Source organism: Pimephales promelas, chromosome 10 (assembly GCF_988280905.1).
Source record: "Pimephales promelas chromosome 10, fPimPro1.hap1.1, whole genome shotgun sequence".
In the NCBI taxonomy this organism is placed as follows: Eukaryota; Metazoa; Chordata; class Actinopteri; order Cypriniformes; family Leuciscidae; genus Pimephales; species Pimephales promelas.
The window spans coordinates 35316219-35337109 of record NC_142778.1 but is presented as its reverse complement, the minus strand read 5'-3'; the positions used below and the strand labels follow the sequence as shown (position 1 = coordinate 35337109).

Here is a 20891-nt window from a genome sequence, read left to right as displayed (position 1 = left end):
TCCTTTTGCATCAAATGTGGAACTTATGCGTGCAGCATTGCCTTAAAGCTGGTTTTGGAGTGCCCTGTGTAGTAGTCTACATCTTGATAATATATCCGATTTATTCAATTCCATATCCTACTAAATGAAAGCCGTTCTTCTTTATTAAATAAGTTAATAAATAGAATGTGTACTGTATCACCCATAAAAAATATGTCTTACTGTCACATAGAAAACATTCTAGACTCTGATATAGTTTTGACACAATGCATAGATGTATTCACTCTTGTGGAAAAACATGAGTGCAAAGGTTACAGAGGACACAGCACACTTCCATCAGGAGTTGAGTAGCACAGTGTTTTTGGTAGTTCCTTGCGATTGCGAAATGGTGAATTTATTTTCGCACAAAGGCCTTTAACTCTCTCCACATGGTTGTGCACTGCTGCCAGTCCCCACGATGGCTCAATTTCAGCTGAGTCAAGCTGCTGCTGTTTTCCTTTAGTAAATAACATTATCTTGAGTCTAGCACTAATAAGACCCAAAGATTCTGCCACATTAAACCCCTGTCTGAAACAACATCTCCAGGGAACAATAACTCAAGAACTTCACTGTGCTCAGTCACATGCTTGTCAGTTGTCCTCCTGGCCGCCCCAACCTTTCAAAAAAGCTGATGACCCCTTGTGGAGTTATGGAGATTATGGGTGCAAATCTAATGCAACGGACTGGGTCTATAAAATGGTTACTGAGCTGTTTACATTGTTATGTACAATAAAAGAGCCTGTACAGCGTCAGGAAATAAAAATTATCACAAAATAAACTCCCTACCTACCTTACACCACACCGATTAGATGGAAGAAGGTGCACTTGCGGTTTGCAACGGTCACAATATGACGTCACGTCACACTCTGCAAGTAGGTTTTAAAACTGTGCAGCACCCATAGTATAAACTGTTAGTAGTCTTCATAAAATAAATAAATAAATTAAAAAAAACCCGTGGGTCCTAGTAATGTGGTCCTGAGACGACAGCCTCCGGTTTTGCAGGAACTCTTCCGTGACCGCAGTAACCGGGTCTCCATGGAAACGCAATACAAACTACCACTGTGGGGAGTCGGTTTTATTTCTGGTAGGCTAACTGTGGTCAACACAGGTGTTATTCTCTATTTCTTTTATTTTTGCTCCATTTTTAAAAACACAAATTAGAAATAATTGAGTGGCATGCCTTTTTTACTTTGTGTTGTTTGTAGCTATCTGTGTCAATAACGTCTATACTATGATCTTTTTCACGTCAGCTCGATAGAAATGGTAAGTAAACGTTGCTTTTACACACCATAACTCACACAATATTATGGTCATTAATATGATTAATATTAATTTTTCTGGCTGTCAAAAGTTTGGAATGAGTAGGATTTTTAAATGTTTACGTGTCTTTTGCTCACCATTATTATTTGATGAAAAATACAATACGTCCTCCAGAAATAATTTTAATATGCTGATTTGCTGCTCAAGAGACATGTTTTATTATCAACGTTGAAAACAGTTTGGCTGCTTAACTTTTAATTTTTATGCATTTATTTTTGGAAACGAGATAGAAAATAGAAAGAATAATTTAATTATTGATTATTAAAAGTAATAACCATTTAAATGTATATTTCAAATAAATACTGTTATTTTTAACTTGATACTTTATATTAAAGAACCCTGAAAAGTATTTCATTTTCCACCAAAATATCAGTATTTATTTATTTTTACTTTTTTCACCTTGACAGCAATAAAAACATTATTAATAATTGAGCACCAATTATAACTGATAAATTGAGCACTAAATCATCATGTTAGAATGATTTCTGAAGGATCTTGTGACACTGAAGGCTGGAGTAATGATGCTGAAAATTCAGCTTTGATCACAGGAATAAATTACATTTTAAAATATATTCACATTGGAAATTGTATTAAACTTTGTATAAAATTAAAATTTTTGAACAAATTAATGCAGCTTTGGTGAGCAGAAGATACTATGAAAATTAATGAATAAATAAATAAAATTATTCCAAACTTTTAACTTTTTTCAGAATTCAGCAGGAAGTGTAGTCCAATTCCAGAATGAATGAATGTTATGAGTCAGTTTATAATAAATAAAAAATTAACCAGAAAGATTCCTGAGACTTGTGACTCACAAGTAGTTGGTAATTTGAAATGCTTTTCAGCCTCAAAGCGCCGGGTCATCATCTGGGAAACTGTCGGGCAGCAGCGGTTTGTCTCGCCGCTATCGCAGACGGGCCCACACCTCTCATGTGGACGAGACCCTTTTTGGGACCCCCAAACAGGTAGAAAGCTTACTTTATGGTCTTAGACATTAAATGAAAAGTAAAGGAAGATCCAACAGTCTATTAAATCTTTCTCAGCATTCTGCTGCTGATATAAAAGATGATGCTGAAGGCAGAGGCGTGAGGTCAAGGTCACTGTCGCGCTCGGCTCCTGCAACCAAAGAGCCAGAAACAGTCCGCATCATCACTAAAGACCTCATCAGAGACCTCAGGCAAGTACCAAAAGTTTTTTTCTCTGTGGAGACATGTAGTTATCCTTATTGAGATATTTGCATTACTTGTTCAAAATGTTGGTGTAACCTGATTTGACTTGAATAAAACCAGTATAACCCTGAACTGCGTATATTGGCCATTTGTGTTTTCTTTATTTTTAAAGGGGTCATGAATTGAGAAATCAAATTATCCTTAATCTTTTGATACAAGGTCATTGCACTATAAAAACCATCCTGTAACTTTCAGAACTCAAAACTTCCTTGTTAGTCCAAAAACAGCTTTTATTGAAACCAAGATCTGAAGACAACTAGCTTCAGATTTTGTCATATTATGACGCAATAGTGCGACGATACCTTCCAAAGGATCCTAATGCCAGGAATGTGCATTATTTGTTTGTTCGGAAATCGGAACAATAAATCAGTCGCAATTTCGGCGCAGGCTTTGCAAACAGACTTTTACTGCAAGATATGAACCCGACAGTAATGCAACAACATGTAAGTATCCATGTTCATTCTAATGCTTAATCTGTGATCAGTGATTTCTGATATGTAATAATTCATGTACAGTTAGACGTACTTTGTTTATTGCCTTTTATGCATCAGTAAATCAAGCCAGTGACTAGACAGTCAACTTCACATCGTTTCTCTTAGTAGCAATCTGTTATTTAAACTGTGATTCAATTATATACAGACAGCGATCAAAGAACGCTCGCTTAATAATCGCTGCAGCTGCCAATCAAACAGTGCAAGTTGTGTCAGTGCAAAGTCCATTATAATCAATGACGCTGTCTTCACTGCACAATGAATCTTTTATTCACATTGTGTTTGCACTGTTGGTTATGATCATTCGTAAGAGTGCAGAAATCGAGTTGCATTGACAAGATCACTGCATTCATGTGTGTCATCGGCTTCATGCTCATCGTTGCAACCTGACATGCGACGGGAGTAAATCTTAATATAGTGATCAGAGATGTATAGTAACGAAGTAGAACTACTTAAGTACTAAAATGCTGTATCTGTACTCTACTAGAGTATTATCTTTTTCTCATACTTCTACTTTTATTTCAGTAGATATTTTCGATGAATTTAATACTTTTACTTCGTTATTTTTTTAATGTTCTGCTAGTTACTCGTTACAATTATACAAATTTTCCGAATCATTCATTGCAAGTTGCCTTTCATGCTGCCTAAATCACACGCCAGTTTTATAGGGTAATGGTATTGACTGACACAGACATTGACAACTAATTCAGGGGTTTTCTTGCAATGACATTTTTTTGGCGGCCGCCAAAGCAAATTTGTATCCCACTAAAGTGCCTTATTTGATTGCTAGTTCAAACTTTTGACTGCTTTCTTTAATAATTACAGGACACAATACTTGTACTTTTAGTACTTTAGTGAATTTTAAAATAAACTACTTGCAATACTTAAGTACAAAAAATGTTGAATACTTCAGTACTTCTACTTAAGTGTGGTGCTTAAAGAGCACTTCAACTTCTACTCAAGTCACTTTTTTGATAGAGCACTTGTACTTTTACTCAAGTCCGGGTTTCTAGTACTTTATACATCTCTGATAATGATATAATCAACACTTTTCACAATTAGTTCATCTCGACAGCTGTAATTGTAAAAATGTAGTAAATATTTTCGAGAGTTTCCACGTATAATACTTACTTAATACGTTTACACTGAAGTCTCACAGTAGACACGCCCCTTCCAACAGAGCGCCTTTTATTTCTAAATTATGATCATTTTTGATGTAAAAAAAATGCAGTTGATAACCCCTTTAGGCCTGCTTTTTGCTCTTGTTTTGATGAACCAGAATCCCAAGTGAGGACCCATCTGGACAGTCTGTCATCCTGTCCTCGGCTCAGTTCAGGCGAATTATGGTGGAGTCTCATGTCCCCAGTGAAGAGGAGAAAGCAGCTGTGCTGGAGGCCCAACGCCAAGCCTGTGAAGAAGCTATAGTGAGCCAACCATATCAAACTCTCAATTTGTAATTTGTCTTAAAGGACAACTCCGTCGCAAAATGAACCGCATTGCTTTTAGATGAAAAGATGCAGCACAGCCTTTGATGTTATCATGGATCATCAAAAGCTCTGCTGCGTCTTTTAATCTAAACGAAATGAAGCTTACCTTGTACACTTTAGCGGGCCGTTTAAACAGAACTCGTTGTATTGCACATTGTTTTTCTACACTCTAAAAAATGCTGGGTTGTTTTAACCCAATTTTGGGTCAAATATGGACAAACCCGAAATGTTGGGTTAAAAATGTAATGTAAAAATTTAACCCAACGGCTGGGTTAGTCCATATTTGACCCAAAGTTGGGTTAAAACAACCCAGCATTTTTTAGAGTGTAGGTAATCATGCGTTTGGCTAGACTGATGTCTAGTACCATTGGACCATGTCTTTTGCAGCATTTCATGCATAACATAGACTATGTTCTCATTTTCTCCCATTACTTTGCCTACATCTAATTTTTTTTCAATGCGAAAACTAATGGCCCCCACAGTATTCTTTGGTTGTCTTCCAAGCCCTGTTATATGCTTCAGGAATCTAGCTCAGTGGCGTGCTTAGTTCAGTTCAGTAAATTCATTTAGTTCAGTAAATTCATTTCCTTTACACTTAAGCCCCTTTCACACAGAAAATTCGAGAGCAGAATGAATGGGAGTCTATGGGGCTAAACGGCTAAAAGTGTCTCTTTCACCTGCTTGTCGTTAAATTAACAGAGACTTTATTGTTGATTCCGCAAGTTCAATATAGATTATAGGCCAAAAGTTGAATGAACGAGTACTTATGTCCTTTTGATTTCGTACAAGTTAGGCTGTTGTTGGCCGGAAAACACGCTAGCATTCTGCTATTGTGTGACATCATCACAGTTTTGAACGGATTTTTAGAACAGATAAGTGAACTTAAAAATGCAATTTTCAGCTGAGTGTATTTTCTTAGCCCTCCCTTTTGAATGCAACTTTCAAATTACCAAATTACATCCTGAGAAAAGTGAATTTATGGGGGTGAAACCCCATAGACTCCCATTCATTCTGCACTCGACCGCGAGCGCCCCCGCATGGACAGAGACGTGTCACTGCAGCCAGTCCAGAACCCGGAAGTAACCAGCCAGTGCCAATTCTCTTCAATTAGACATTCTCTGATGTTACTAGGTCCCCATATCAGTCCCATATCAGATATCAGTCCCGGTATCAATCCCGGGTCGTGTCTGCGTTCACACAATAGGCGTTCTGGCAATTTCCCGGGATCAACGTGCTGTGTGAAAGGGGCTTTAATGTTGTCACATTTCCCTGGTTAAACAAACATTACTCTACATTACGTAAAAAAAAAGAAACCAAATACAATTCTATTTTGTAATTTGACAATGTAATTGTTCTAATTATTAAAACCAAATATAAATCTCACTAGGTTTAGAATTTTTACATTCATTTCAAAATAATAATTAAAGGCAGTAACTATTTAAACTATGGGCTCTATCTTGCACCCGGCGCAACTGACTTTATACACAAACGCATGTCTCATTCCTATTTTGCACGCGCGCAAAGCGGGCTTTTTTCCTCCACAGACGCACGTCGGTAAACTAGGGAATGAACTTGCGCTGCCTGGGCGGATCGGCGCAAAAAGGAGGCGTGTTTCGCCGCAAACATTCCCAGGTGCTATTTTACACTTCCAGAAAACAACTGCGCCATTGACCAGAAAAAACCTGGTCTAAAGTCAGTGGCGCGTTGTTCATGATGCTATTTTAAGCGCGCATGCTTGGCCATAATGTAGCGGGTGCACAACGCGCATACACTTTGATTCTCTCATCAACACAAATGCAGCCATTTTTAGTTTTACAAATCATACATTATAACAAGGAAAACTATTAACACATGAGGGAAATCATTGTGGTTTACATGAAGATGAAAAAACCTAATAACCCATTTTTTAAGGCTAATTACTGAAGGATCAGACCTGTTTGCCCAATAGTGGCAAGAAACATCCATATATAATGTTTAACCGACGCTGATGTGCGAGAGTTTCTCCCATCCCCATACAACATCACCTCTCTGTCTTTCACTGCCCTGACAAGAACGTCGGTCTCATCGGCTGTGAACGCTCCTGGTAAACCCGCCAATAACAATCCGTCATGCAACAAGCGCTCCTGTTCTTAAAGGGTATGTTGGATGGCGCTCTGATTGGTTTATTTCACGTTACGCCCAAACCACACCTATGAATAATGAAGCTACTTCAAACCAACTCCTTTTAGATTTGCGCCAGGCGCAAGAGGCATTTATAGCAACAGCGGGAAAATAGCAACAGCGCCGGGACACTTGCGTTTCAGATCGTTAAAATAGGGCCCTATATATTTTCATTAATCATTTTAACCACCCCCCACTAAACCCATCGCACACTTTTATTTTTCACATCCTAATTTTTGAGGAGGCATTGCCCCTGATCTGGTTGTTGTCATATCAGGATTCAGCAGAGCAGAGAAAAGCACAGATGCGTCAGGCGGACCTCTCTCGGCAGAAGAACCAGAGCCTCAGTGAGCTCGAGATAGAGGCGAGGGACCGCGCTCAGTACCTGTTGGAACGAGCCAACACCCTGAGAATGGAACAAGAGGACGAAGTCAAGAAGCTTAATGAGGTAGAGAGGATCACACTAACAAGCCAACTGGTTATTTCCTACATGCTAATGTTGTCTTTGCACTCCTGCAGTTGATTCAGAAAGTGCAGTGCCACGTTGTCCGGGATGCGCAGATTGAGGAGAAGAAACAGAACCGCGCAAAGTGGCTGGAGGAGGAGAAAAGGCTGGATGCCATCATGGAGGTGGAGCGTCGCCGGGCCTTAGAAACTCAGGAACAAATCGAACAACTGCGCAAAGAGCAGATGATTCAGTAAGGATGGTTACGCTCTATATTCTATATACTCCAAATACAATGTATTGCTCCCTGATTGATGGCTGGGTGTTATTAAAGCGGGAAGCTGCGCGTCCTCGACCAGATCCAGATGCGTCTGGAGGAGAAAATGCTTCAGGATGAGATGAAGGAGCAGGAGGGTCAGCAGTTGCTGGAAAACATGGAAAAGATGCAGATGGAGGAGATCAAGGTACACGCTCTACATCAATATGAATCAAAAGTACCGAACTCGCATCCAGACTCACTCTTTGTGTAATGTTATCTCAGGTCATTGAAATGAAGAAAGAGGAGCAGAGGAATTTGCTTCGGGAGATTCAGAGGATAAATGAGGAGAACCTGCTTGCTAAAGAGCAGAGAAAGGAAGAAGAGAGATTAGCAGATCTGCGTGCTGTAGAGTATACAACCAAGAAGTTGGTAAGAAAAGTCTTTTTAATGGGTTTCTCACTACCGCTGTAATGATCAAACTTTAAAATCAGGGGCAGGCTGTTCTTGCAGTTCTTACCTTGTTAATCAAATACAATAAATAAGATGAATTAAGCATTCATATAGGCCACTTCTCAGACGCAGTTAGGTCACTTCTCCTACGCAACCCGACAACCATGATTCAGCATGTTAAATTGACAAAAAGCCCTACAAGCCAATAGGTGCCAACAGGGGTAACGTACTGATCCGACAACAGCCGACGAACTGTCTGCTGCCGTCTGTCTGCGCAGTGTGAATTGGCCGTATAATTTATAAGACTACTTTAAAGGGATAGTTCACTGAAAAATTCTCATGTCGTTCCAAATCCATACGACTTTTGTTCATCTTCAAAACACAAATGATATTTTTGATGAAATCTGAGAGCTTTTTGTCCCTCCATTGGCAGTCAACGCAACTAACACTTTGACCACTTTCTCAGAAAAAGTTTGTAAAACTAATCCATTGCGAATTGAGTGGTTTAGTCCAAATTATTTGATTTTTTTGCTCAGTAATAAACTGTGAAGTGCTTTACACAGGCAATTGGGCTTGTCCAGGATTGGCTATGACTCAAACACATGCTAGACGAAGACATACATACAGTATACACACATACTTACACATAACCATCCATTTTAGAGAAAAAGTGTTTGAATAGTAATATTTCAGTGCAAAAATGCTGGTAGTTATTGTGCTCATTGTTTTCTTAAAGACCTGGCCGTGTGGTAACATTATGGTCTAGTTGCAAAAGTTCAAATTTAATCAGAATATTTATGGATAGAAGTCAGACCTCCATGCAACTGGACCATAATATTTTTTTCCACAATTGAGTTACTAGGAGTGCTACTTGGGTGTTCAGGAATGTGTTCGATAATATTTTTCATTGGAAATTAATCATTTCCAGTCTGTCATTTGTCTGTAAGGGGGAAATGCCATTCTCTGCAACTAAGCGTGAAATAAAATTAGTATGTTCTGGTAGCTTTGATAGGGTAGACCAGTCACTAGTCTGATGGGCCGTTGCTGCCCTGGCCATTACATTGGTTTTGCGCAATATTAGAAATGGACCACAAGGGGAAAAAACATCTTTTCAAGTCTGACCGACTGATTCCTTCTCTGTGAACAAAAGAAGGATCATTCAATGATAGATAAATTATAGGAAAATGCTGAGACAAGCTAAACAAAAAAACTTCAAGGGGCTGGCAATGGCAACATCAGCAGCTGCAGATGGCTTTCCCAGCAAGCCTCATTGACTAGCCTCATTAATCCCAGAACATGTGTTTAATGACCTCTAGGAACGAGAGGCAGAGTTTGAAGCTGAGCAGATACGAATCAAGAAAGAAAAAGAGAAGGAAGTGGCGCGACTGAGAGCTCTTCAAGAACGGGATAGAGACCATAAAGCTGAGCAGGTAAAATGTTACAGGATGTCTTTATAAAAAAAATACTGAATTCCTTTGTATGAGATGTATACCCATACATGATGGCGAAATACGTTTCACATCCTGGATTTCAAATAAATGAGTTTTTTTCTCTCAACTGTGAGGATGAGATCAGGGCACGGAGGAACCAGGAAGCGGCTGCGAGGGAATGGAGAAGAAAAGAGAAAGAGCAGGCTAAGAAAAAGCTGGAAGAGGAAGAGAAGCTAAAGGCTGCTCGCTTGGTGCAAGTCACTCATAAGGAGCGCTTTCTGTCCATTGAAGCTGGACGAGAGAGAGCAGAGTTTGAGAGGGTCCTGAGGTACAAACACCAGCACATGTATTATATACTATAAACATGGCCGGACACAAGGCTTTAGAAATACAGAGCTTACTAGGGGGGTTCAGGGGATATTTTGTTGCATTTTAAAGGTCTTTAAAGTTCATTATTTTGTTTATTGAATTGAATTGAATTGAATTCTCTTTATTGAACATGTTAAAAAAACAAACAAACACAACAGCAAAAACTGAATAAAAGTAAAAAAAATAAATAATTAGTTAATCATCAACATCAAGAAAAAAAGATCATCTACAGATGGTCCAAACAACAATCATGTTCAAAGGGGGTAGGAAGAAGTTAGAATAACTTTTCTTGTCCTATCCCCACTTCAATAATATTTTAACTACTTAAACTAACTTATCTAAGGTTTACTTTACCTAAGGTTGAAAAAAGAAAATCACTATTCCAGCTCATATCCATCAAGGATTCTTTTTTTAAACATATAATTCAATTGCAATAAGTTTTTACAAGTTTATTGGGTGTACTAGAATAGGTTAACTTGCTTTTATTTAAAAAAAATGGTTTATGATTGCTCAAATCGATCAAACCACGAGGAGTTTTTTATGGTGTGCCAAAAGTTATTGTTTATAAGGGGGGAAATACAAGAAATTGACAGAAAAACACCAAGAAAAATGCCTGTGTGTGTGCAATACGTTAATTGTGAGTATACATTATTTATGTGGCTTATGATTACATTATTCAGGTGTTTAAATACACTTATGTGGCTGTTTGTGTAACGTACCAGTTTCCAAACTTTGTAAAGTCAAAGTATGTCTGTAAGACGAGTTAGTTGCTGATATCTACAGGCAAATCTCTCAATTCAGTTGAAAATCGGTCCTCTTCATAACGTAAGGATAACGTCCAACATATGTTTTGATTTTCTGTTTGTACATGTCTCTTGTAATAGCGTCTAAAGTAGTACAGTACGGATTTTCCTCCATCTCGTCCATTACATCTCGTCCAATCGCGTCAACACAATCACGTGACTGCAAACCACCTATTGCATAGCCTCTATTCCCAGTCTGTATGAAATGTCTGATTTATTTTCATTCCGAAAAGCCCAGAGTGATCTGATTGGCCAGCTGATCCAGTGCATTGTGATTGGCCAAAATCCTCAACGTCCGGTCCATAATTGCAAACTCCAAAATCGTAAACACAGTTAATAAAGGCATCGGTGTAACCGAATCAGTTCGAGCCCGAAATGATCAATCACATAGAGCACAACCAATTTTTACAAGCACGCCTTGAGCAGAATGTTTCACAGCGCTAAGCTTTGATTGTTTATTATTATGCAGTGTATTAAGCATTATTTTAATATGAAAATTAAACGACTACCTCTATAATCCACAAACACGTCAAATAATTCACTGTACTTGCTGACAGAACATTTTGTCTTATGAAAGTGGAGGAGGGGAGAATGGACAAAGGTATTGAAGATTGCATGCTGTATACTCCTTTTCCAGGGCCCAGCAGGATCTCATTGAGAAAGAACGAGAAAAAGAGGAGCAGCGGCGTCAACACATCCAAAGGCATGCTGAGGCTGTGAGGCAGCAGGTACGGGAGAGAGAAGCGCAGGCCGTCAGCCAGCGCAGAGAGATGTTTCGAGAGGGGGAACGGCTGGAAGAGGAGGCGCGCAGTCGCAGAGCCCGACTGGACGAGATCAAAGAAAAGAAGCTAAGGGAACTCAGGTATGTCCTTGGAGGAAAGCAAACAAAAAATGCATTTCTCTCGATTTATATAGTGTTACATCCCGGCTCGAGGAAGTAACAATAGAAAGGGAGTCTTAAAATATATTAAACAAAATATTTATTTAGGTCTAAATGATAAAGAAAATAGATGTATATCAGTAAATAAGCAAACAATTAAAGGTGTTGTTACTTACCTCCATGTCATCCAAGATGTCCGTGTCTTTCTTTCTTCAGTCGAAATGAAATTAAGGTTTTTGATGAAAACATTCCAGGATTTTCTCCATATAATGGACGTCAATGGGGTCCAAACGGCTCAAGGTCCAAATGAGAGTTTCAGTGCAGCTTCAAAGGGCTTTCAACGACACCAGACGATGAATAAGGGTCTTATCTAGCGAAATGATCGGCCATTTAAAAAAATAAATAAAAAAGTTTAAGTTTTATAAGCTCAAATGCTCGCCTTACTCTGTTCTGTGATGAGCGTTCGTGACTCTCCAGTTCATCAAAATTGACAAATCTTTTTTTTTCCAGTCATTTGGTTCATTTAACAAACGAAATGAACGAAATGACTCGAAAAAAGAAAAAAAATCCTGTAATGTTTTCATCAAAAACCTTAATTTCTTTTCGACAGAAGAAAGAAAGATATGTACATCTTGGATGACATGGGGGTGAGTAAATTATCAGCAAAAGTTTTTTTTTTTTTAAAGTGAACTACTCCTTTAAGAAACAGAGCAGTATGATGGTCCAGCTCCTGAGCACAACTGCAGGATAGGGATCAGAACACTCCTTCCACAAAGGACTGGCATCTTAAACACATTAATAAATTCAGTGTGGATCCTTATCAGGCAACCTATAAAAAGAAGATAAGAGAAGATAACAGAAAAACCCAAAACAACACAAATATGAAAAATGTATTTTTCTCTATGCTAACTACAAGTCAACCAGATAAAATCTTTAGTCAGGGCAGCCCTAAAAATGACATAAGACCGTAATGAAAATATGAGTCATGAATGAGTCATGAAATACAGGATGATGGATTGCATACAGGAAAGAAGACACGGTGGCCTCAAAAAGTGTTTGAACACTTACAGTATGGCACAATTCAAATGTATGAATTTCATTGCATTAACTACTAGCCATTTTTATTTAATGCAATGATAAGTGTCCAGATATAGAGGTTGTGAAGAAAAAAAAGAGTTTCATATTAATCAAACCCTGAAAATCTTTTCCTTCTCAGAGATTATATTTTGGGATCATTGTGTCACACACACACACATCTTGCAAAGATTTAGATTTGCAATGTTTGCACATTTATTTTCACTTCTGACCGCAGGGCAGCTGGGCTCTCAGACAAGCACTGCAAGCAAGTGGAGCGTAAAGTTCAAGCTCTTCCATCTCTTTCAAACTGAGGAGCAAGAGAAATGGAGGCTATGTCCAACTAATACAATCAGAAAAATATGTGCTTTGCCTGGACAAGTACCACCAGCAAAATTAGTGTGTAAACATTTTTGTGGAAACGATTGAATCTTTTCAAGTTGGAAAGAAATTAAATTTGAAACAAAATACACAATGAGATTGTTTGTTTTTCTCTCTCTGTTGCTGACTCAGCGATGTGACTTTCTTTGAATCCTTGATGTGTTTGTCTTCAAAAGTCAGGTTTACTTTATTTGGTCACACTTTATTTTAAAAGAGTAGTTCACTTGTCTTTCTTTCTTCAGTCGAAAAGAAATGAAGGTTTTTGATGAAAACATTCCAGGATTTTTCTCCATATAATGGACTTCAATGGAAACCAAACGGTTCAAGGTCCAAATGAGAGTTTCAGTGCAGCTTCAAAGGGCTTTAAACGACACCAGACGATGAATAAGGGTCTTATCAAGCAAAACGCTCAGCCATTTCAAAAATAAATAGAAAAGTTTACGTTTTATAAGTTCAAATGCAGGAGTGAGTGATTGGGTGAATGTGAGGCTAAATGTAAAGCGCTTTGGTGGCCATTGGGTCTGTGGGTCGCTATATAAATGCAGTCCATTTACCATGAGTTGGCAAGATCATTCCACCAGCATGGAACCGTGAATGAGTGATTTTGTGGCTCTCATTGATGGTGCCACGAGCCATCACTCATTGACCGATCGTAGGCTTCAGGGATGTAGACTCGTAGGAGTGAAGTAACAGGGAGCTTTTGGAAATTAATAAAAAAAACATCCTGCATGATCCATCGTGCGGATGGCCTTCCCATCCTGAGTATGATGAAACCATCATCCCACATTTTCCTGGAAAGAATATTGCACTAAAAATAGCAGTATCTGGTGTTGCAGGCATCTGCTTAAAGTTTTACAGTGAGATGTTGCAACACTCTTTCCGCTAAAGCCACTTCCGACACTTGCAAGTTGCATCTTGACCATGGTTAGATCACTGCAAGATCGATCAGCTCATTATATGTGCTGTACACACAGTGCAGTATATTATACAAATGTAGTTTTTTTACACACTTAACCTGTGTGTGTTACATGCAACTATGAATGTGAGACTGGAGTATGCGGTCAACATGCAGGTCTGAAGGCGCTGTTGTGGTGGGAAGTTCAGTCATGATGCTGATGAAGGGATTTTTTCATTTTTCAGCTGCACATGCTTATTACGTGTTTAGTCTATAAGTATGCACGTTTGAATGTGTATGCAGACGTGTCTTTCCTTACAAATTGACCTCAACAAATTACTTTAGAATTTAAAACTTAACTAAAAAAAATGTATAATAGAGATTTTTTTTTGGCTTTCCGCATGTGAACCAGAATCTTTCTGACAATGTGTTCATGACTCATTGCTCCTAATGTGTGTGCACTAACTCGATGGGTTATAGAGGACACATTTCGCGTAATGGATACCATACTTGGCCTTCACTTTAAGAAAACACCATGTTTGTTTTTCTACACTTCCAGTTGATCAGGAGGCGGTGGTCTGCTCTAGACAAGTTGACTCTGCAAAAATATGTTTCCTACATTAAACATTACTTTGCATTCTACATACCAATGCACCTGTATGATGCGTTTTATCATGATAAAAGTTAGGGGAGCTGGTCCACCTTACAAAAGAGCAGATGAAGCCGATTAATTCATTAAGAACTAAATAATCAATCCAGACGTGTGTATTTTTTGTAGGTGGTCAGTTTTATGGGTCCCACTTTATATTAAGTGGGTTTACGTACTATGTACTTACATTGAACAATAAGTACAATGTATTATTGTGTTCCTATTGTATTGTAAAAGACTTTTGCTGCTATTTAGGTGTGATACGGGTAAGGTGAGGGACAGGTGTGGGTCGGTTTAAGGGTAGGTTAAACAAATGTAATTACAGAAATTAATTATAGCTGTAATGTAAAAATGTAAGTATGTACACAATAAGTTATAAATTGTTAATTTCAATGTAATTACATAGTACTTAAAGCCACTGTTTGTTTTTTTAGCTGTGTGATGAGGTTGAGGAGAGATGAACCCAATCGCAGACAGTATGCAATTAACGCAGTTTTATTAAGACAAAACAGGGAAAACAAAACCCATGATGGGGCAAAACAAGGCTGGACGGCAAAAACAAAGACTAACAACACTAGACTAGGACTCGACAAATAACTAACAACAGCAACAAGATCAGGAACTTTACAAGACAGAATTCTTCACAAGGTACTCACGGGAAGGTCCACACATTGTATAATAACCATAAAGACACTGAGAATCACAATGAACCGGCACAAGACGGCAAACACAAGGGGATTAAATAGAGAGACGAATGATGAAACAACAGATGACACATAAAGCAATAATGACAAGACAAGCACATGGCCCAAACAAAAAGCTGTTCGCTATTGTTGGTGCGTGTCCTTTATCAGATGTGTCATTAAAAATAATTATGTACAAGTACTGTATTGGACACCCACTGTGATTGATATGTTAAATTAATAAACATTCCTTTGTATTGGCAGAGCATGACAAATATATCAGGTTTGTCTCAGCCAAAATCTTGTCTGTAGAGTAGTGTTTATACTGGTAGCTGTAAAACTTTACTGAAAGACAGCACATGTCCATGGAGTGATTACATTCCGTATACCGTTTTTTTACCCCCCAAGAGATGTTTGCGTGATTACATGTGACCACTGGTATGCAAAGCATAGTTGTTGTTTATAAAAGTGGCAATGGATAAGATTTTTCCTGGCAAGACAGCAAACTTTTTTACGGATTAAGTCATGGTTTTCCAGTCGAAGTGTCTCATGTGTTTGCAGGCATGGGAGTGTGTTTGTTTTGAAATGTGACTGCATTCGGAAGTGCATTTTGGGAATGAGGCATGCATTTTTTTCTCTCTCTCTTTCGTGCAGGTCATGTTTTGAATGTTTTGATGTGCTGTAGCTTACTAATGTAAATAAATAAATGTGATGATGTCCGACACGTTTTTTTGAAGAAGGAAGCTTTAAGTTTTAAAAAAGCATTAGACATATGATCCACAACTCTGCTTCATAAGAAGGCCTACCATGTTTACAATATGACATGACGTTGTGGTTTAATGTACCTAAATAATGATCACCAAATTTCTCTCTTATATTGCTCCTCATAACCACTGAAAACTCTATAAAAAGGAAAATCAACATTATCTGAGATTGAGCAGCTCTACTTCATTGAGGCTATTGTAGGAAAAAGCTTAACGGTTTAATGTACCTAAACGACGATTAGTGATCACCAATATTTTTTGACAGGTTTAAATGGTTACGATGAGCAATATGAGAGAGAAATTTGGTGATCGTTGTTTATGTAGACTGCATGTAGCTTATTCACGTTAGGCGTTTTAGAATGTCCCGATGAAAATAGCCCTGGCCTACCATGATAGGCTACATGTTGAAGTTCTGTGGGAAAATGTGTGGATATGCCTTTTTGCTAATATTTTAATTTATGCACAGCTGCACTACTTCCTGAACCTCAGCCAGCTCCTTTATTTCCTGCCATTATTGGACAAACTGATTAATCCAGGTGTGTCTGATTATTGTTGTTGTGACTACTGAGGTCATCAGGCACACCTGAATTAATCAGTTTGTCCAATAATGGTAGACAGGAAAAAAAGGAGCATATCTCCTTTAACCACATCCACACAAAACACAACTTCTGCACTACAAATGTTTTGCCAAGATTGAAAAAGCAAAAATATATGTTGACATCACCCAATCATGTGCGATTCCCACACAAGGAATTCCAGGCAAAGCAACAAGTTTCTTTTGCTGTGCCAAACACCCTTGCCGCAACTGAGAAGGTCAAATCGTCGTGTTATGAACAGAGAAGCGTGCTGCCAGTGCAGCTGCAGAACGGCTAAAGAGAGTTTGAGGTTTTCAACAACAAAACAAAACAAAAAGTAGTGGACAAAATGACCGAGTGTAATTCCTAAGTGGTGTGAGAAGGTTTTAATTTGGACAAGCTTAAAGGAGTAGTTCACTTTAAAAAAAATTGCCGTCATTACGTCATTCTTTCTTCAGTCGAAAAGAAATTAAGGTTTTTGATGAAAACATTCCAGGATTTTTCTCCATATAATGGACTTCAATGGGAACCAAATGGTTCAAGGTCCAAATGAGAGTTTCAGTGTAAACTGCAAAATGTTCAAAGGGCTTTAAACGATTCCAGATGATGAATAAGGGTCTTATACAGCGAAACGATCGCTCATTTAAAAAAAAAAAAAGTTTTATAAGCTCAAATGCTCGCCTTGCTCTGTTCTGTGACGCATGTTTGTGACTCTCCTGTTCATCAAAATGAACGAATCTTTTTCCGTGTCATTTGGTTCATTCAACAAACTAAATGAAAAAATTGACTCGGAAAAAGATCCGTTCATTTTGATGAACGAGTTTGAACAGGAGCTTATAAAACTCAAACTTTTTTTTTTTTTTTTTTTTTTTTTTTTTGAGTTTGAAGCTGCACTGAAACCTGTCTTTTGGACCTTGAACCATTTGGACCCCATTGAAGTCCACTATATGGAGAAAAATCCTGGAATGTTTTCATCAAAAACCTTAATTTCTTTTCAACTGAAGAAAGAAAGACATGGACATCTTGGATGACATGGGGGTGAGTAAATTATCAGCAAAAGTTGTTTTTTTTTTAAAGGGAACTACTCCATTAAAATAAAGTGTAACCAAAAAAAGCAACCCTGACTTTTGAATGACATCAAGGACATCAACTACTCTTTTAAGAAAACTTTTAAATTAATTTTTGACATGTTTTGTCTTACCTCAAGGGCATCTAAGATGTAGGTGTCTTTGTTTCCACAGTATTTTCAATTTTGATATTTTTAGGTCAAACCGTTCTAGTCTATCAGTCATATAATGGAGGTCTATGGTCACCACCTCAAAGAGCATGCACAGAGAAGTCCAAATTAAACATGATTTAATGACTCATAAATGTAAGTACACATTGATGGCCTAAGACACGAAACGAGCGGTTTGTGTGAGAAAACGAACAGTATTTATATCGTTTTTACCCCGTGTAACCACAGCCACGTCCAACTGATCAGATAGCACAAGCCTATTTGATGTGATTTTTACATCTGGAAGAAGTATTTTTAAGATTGTTTGCTCAAGATGTCAGATTAACATGCATTCTAAACCATTACATCTTAAAGACATCTTCTAAACGTCCTATAGGGGAAACGTCCTGTAGACATATTGCAGATGAGCAAACACGACTTTCAGATGTAAATATTACATCAAATAGACTTGTGCTATCTGGGCTTGTATGTATTTATTTACTTATTATTATCCATTTATGTCTTTATCTTCTTGAGCTTGGGTCCCTGCTTAGTCCACGTATTAAGAACGGTGTATTCACTGTTTTGTACAGATCTCCCCTACCCTGTAATTTCGGATTTCTCACGCAGTTGTTTGCGGGTCGTAATATAAAGTGTTTCCAAATTCTGTAACCGTGGCCAGGCTCCCATCGAGAATCTGGAGTCAATTCTCAAAAGGCGAGTGGACATGCAGCATCCCCAAACTGTCAACTCTGACCACTAATAAGAAAATGATGGATCACCATCCTTCAGGTTTTTTTTTTTCCCCAGAAGCTGATATCCAGCATGTGTATACAGTAGACACACACACACATTACAGTTCTGCACCCTCATGGAAATATACATTCACATTGTGCAATCCTAGAGAGAGACACAGCTGTCAGATCACTTCTGAGACTGATTTCAGCAACTCTCCTCTTCTTAGTCACGCACGCCGCATATCCATTTTCTCATGCGATGGAAAAAAAACAGCAGAGAGGACACAAACAACGAACGCGCTGACAGATAATGAAAGAGAAATTTACTTTTAATATTAAAACAAGGTCTGGCATGCAAAAAAAGAAAAACACGCCCGTCACGGGTACGCGCATTTGAAGACATTAAATGGGTAAGGGTCTTATCTAGCGAAACGATCGGCCATTTAAAAAATAAATAACAAAGTTTAAGTTTTATAAGCTCAAATGCTCGCCTTGCTCTGTTCTGTGATGAGCACTCGTGACTCTGCTGTTCGAACTCGTTCATCAAAATGAACAAATCTTTTTTCGAGTCATGCTTGCCCCCATTTAACCAGCTGATGCCCAAGTGGAAAAACATATTCACCCGAACTCAACTCATACATGGGGGCATACACAAAATGTATTGCAATTAAGTGCTGAACACCATCAAAAGAACCAACAAAAAATAATAAAATAAATATATCAATAATGAGAGAAATATTCAAGCAATAATATAAATGTAACTTATCAAATGGGTAAAACTTTACAATAAGGTCTTATTTGTTAGCATCAGTTAATGTATTAACTAACATTATCTAACATGAGCAATACAATTATTTATTAGGCCGAATCTTTGTTAATGTTAGTTAACGTTCTTTGTTTGTTCATGTTGTTTCACAGTGCATGAACTAATGTTAACAAATACGTACTTTTGATTTCAAAAATGTATATCGAAATTGACATAAGATTAATAAATACTTTAGAAGTATTGTTCATTCTTAATTAATGAGTAAATAATAAATCAAATACTATATACAAGGCTTGCAATGTTAGAAAAATGAATGAAAGAAAGAAAAACTCCATGAGACACTCCTTTTTTAAAATCCTGCTGACAGACAAACAAACAAATATACACACGGAAGTGGACTAAAACATAAATGGTGCGGGTAATAAATGTTACAGCAAGGGACACCATTACTTGAATAATCAAAACAATTATACTGTTAGTCATGCCTTTATTAGTAGATGCTGATGATGCACACAATTGTTGTAATTATGCCCCTTGTGCTGTGCCAAGCACCCTTGCCGCAACTGAGAAGGTCAAATACCAATTTTACAGTTGTTGTCGTGTTATGAACAGAGAAGCGTGCTGCCAGTGCAGCTGCAGAACGGCTAAAGAGAGTTTGAGGTTTTTTACCAACAAAACAAAACAAAAAGTAGTGGACAAAATGACCGAGTGTAATTCCTAAGTGGTGTGAGAAGGTTTTTATTTGGACAAGCTTATTTGGACGAGTAGTTCACTTTAAAAAAAATTGCTGTCATTACGTCATTCTTTCTTCAGTCGAAAAGAAATTAAGGTTTTTGATGAAAACATTCCAGGATTTTTCTCCATATAATGGACTTCAATGGGAACCAAATGGTTCAAGGTCCAAATGAGAGTTTCAGTGTAAACAGCAAACTGTTCAAAGGGCTTTAAACGATTCCAGATGATGAATAAGGGTCTTATACAGCGAAAGGATCGCTCATTTAAAAAAAAAAAAAAAAAGTTTTATAAGCTCAAATGCTCGCCTTGCTCTGTTCTGTGACGCATGTTTGTGACTCTCCTGTTCGAACTTCTTCATCAAAATGAACGAATCTTTTTCCCGAGTCATTTGGTTCATTCAACAAACTAAATGAAAAAATTGACTCGGAAAAAGATCCGTTCATTTTGATGAACGAGTTTGAACAGGAGAGTCACACAGAAAAGAGCAAGGTGAGCATTTGAGCTTATAAAACTCAAACTTTTTTTTTTTTTTGAGTTTGAAGCTGCACTGAAACCTGTCTTTTGGACCTAATAATAATCAAAACAATTTACTGTTAGTCATGCCTTTATTAGTAGATGCTGATGATGCACAAAATTGTTGTAATTATGCCCCTTGTGCTTCATCCTGGTCCTGCGTCCCAAAATAAAAGCTCAGATGGTTTATATAATCTGTTAAAACAATCCGTCCGTATATACGTATTTCCTCCCATTGCAAAATGTTCCTGGCCAACGGAAGATATTAGCAGAACAGCACAAGGAATGAATGGTCTATAAACGAATCAACCATTACATTTCAAGTGTAAAGTATTGGCACATGAAATAAAAACCTCCATCAGGATCAGGATGTATAAAAGCAGGCCAATGAGGGTAACGTTAACCGCATTTCAACATGTGTTTGTGGTTCCATCATCCCCTCCCTCTCTGATTTATTTAGTTTTTTATATGTAAGTCATAAAATATACAGTAGGTGGCATTGTGATTGAAGCGGATGTGATGTGTGCTCCCTAAAATGCCCCCCCCCCGGAAACATAAAACA

At 37.9% G+C, this 20891-nt stretch overlaps 1 protein-coding gene across 2 annotated transcripts; it reads left to right on the top strand.

Annotated features, from left to right (window-relative positions):
* The first annotated feature begins 891 nt into the window (after positions 1-891).
* cfap45 (cilia and flagella associated protein 45) lies at positions 892-12799 on the top strand. 2 transcript variants are annotated; one of them, XM_089116530.1, is made up of 13 exons: positions 892-1102; positions 1224-1281; positions 2184-2303; positions 2382-2515; positions 4338-4482; positions 6983-7153; positions 7225-7403; positions 7485-7614; positions 7692-7838; positions 9176-9289; positions 9424-9617; positions 11099-11323; positions 12654-12799. In XM_089116530.1, exons 2-13 carry the CDS (start codon positions 1279-1281, stop codon positions 12727-12729), a joined length of 1638 nt encoding a protein of 545 aa, XP_088972656.1. In that variant the 5' UTR covers positions 892-1102; positions 1224-1278; the 3' UTR covers positions 12730-12799. The 2 variants fall into 2 exon arrangements, with proteins under 2 accessions (XP_088972656.1, XP_039540181.2); XM_039684247.2 differs by lacking the exon at positions 892-1102 and having other exon boundaries at positions 1110-1281.
* The last annotated feature ends 8092 nt before the right edge of the window (positions 12800-20891 follow it).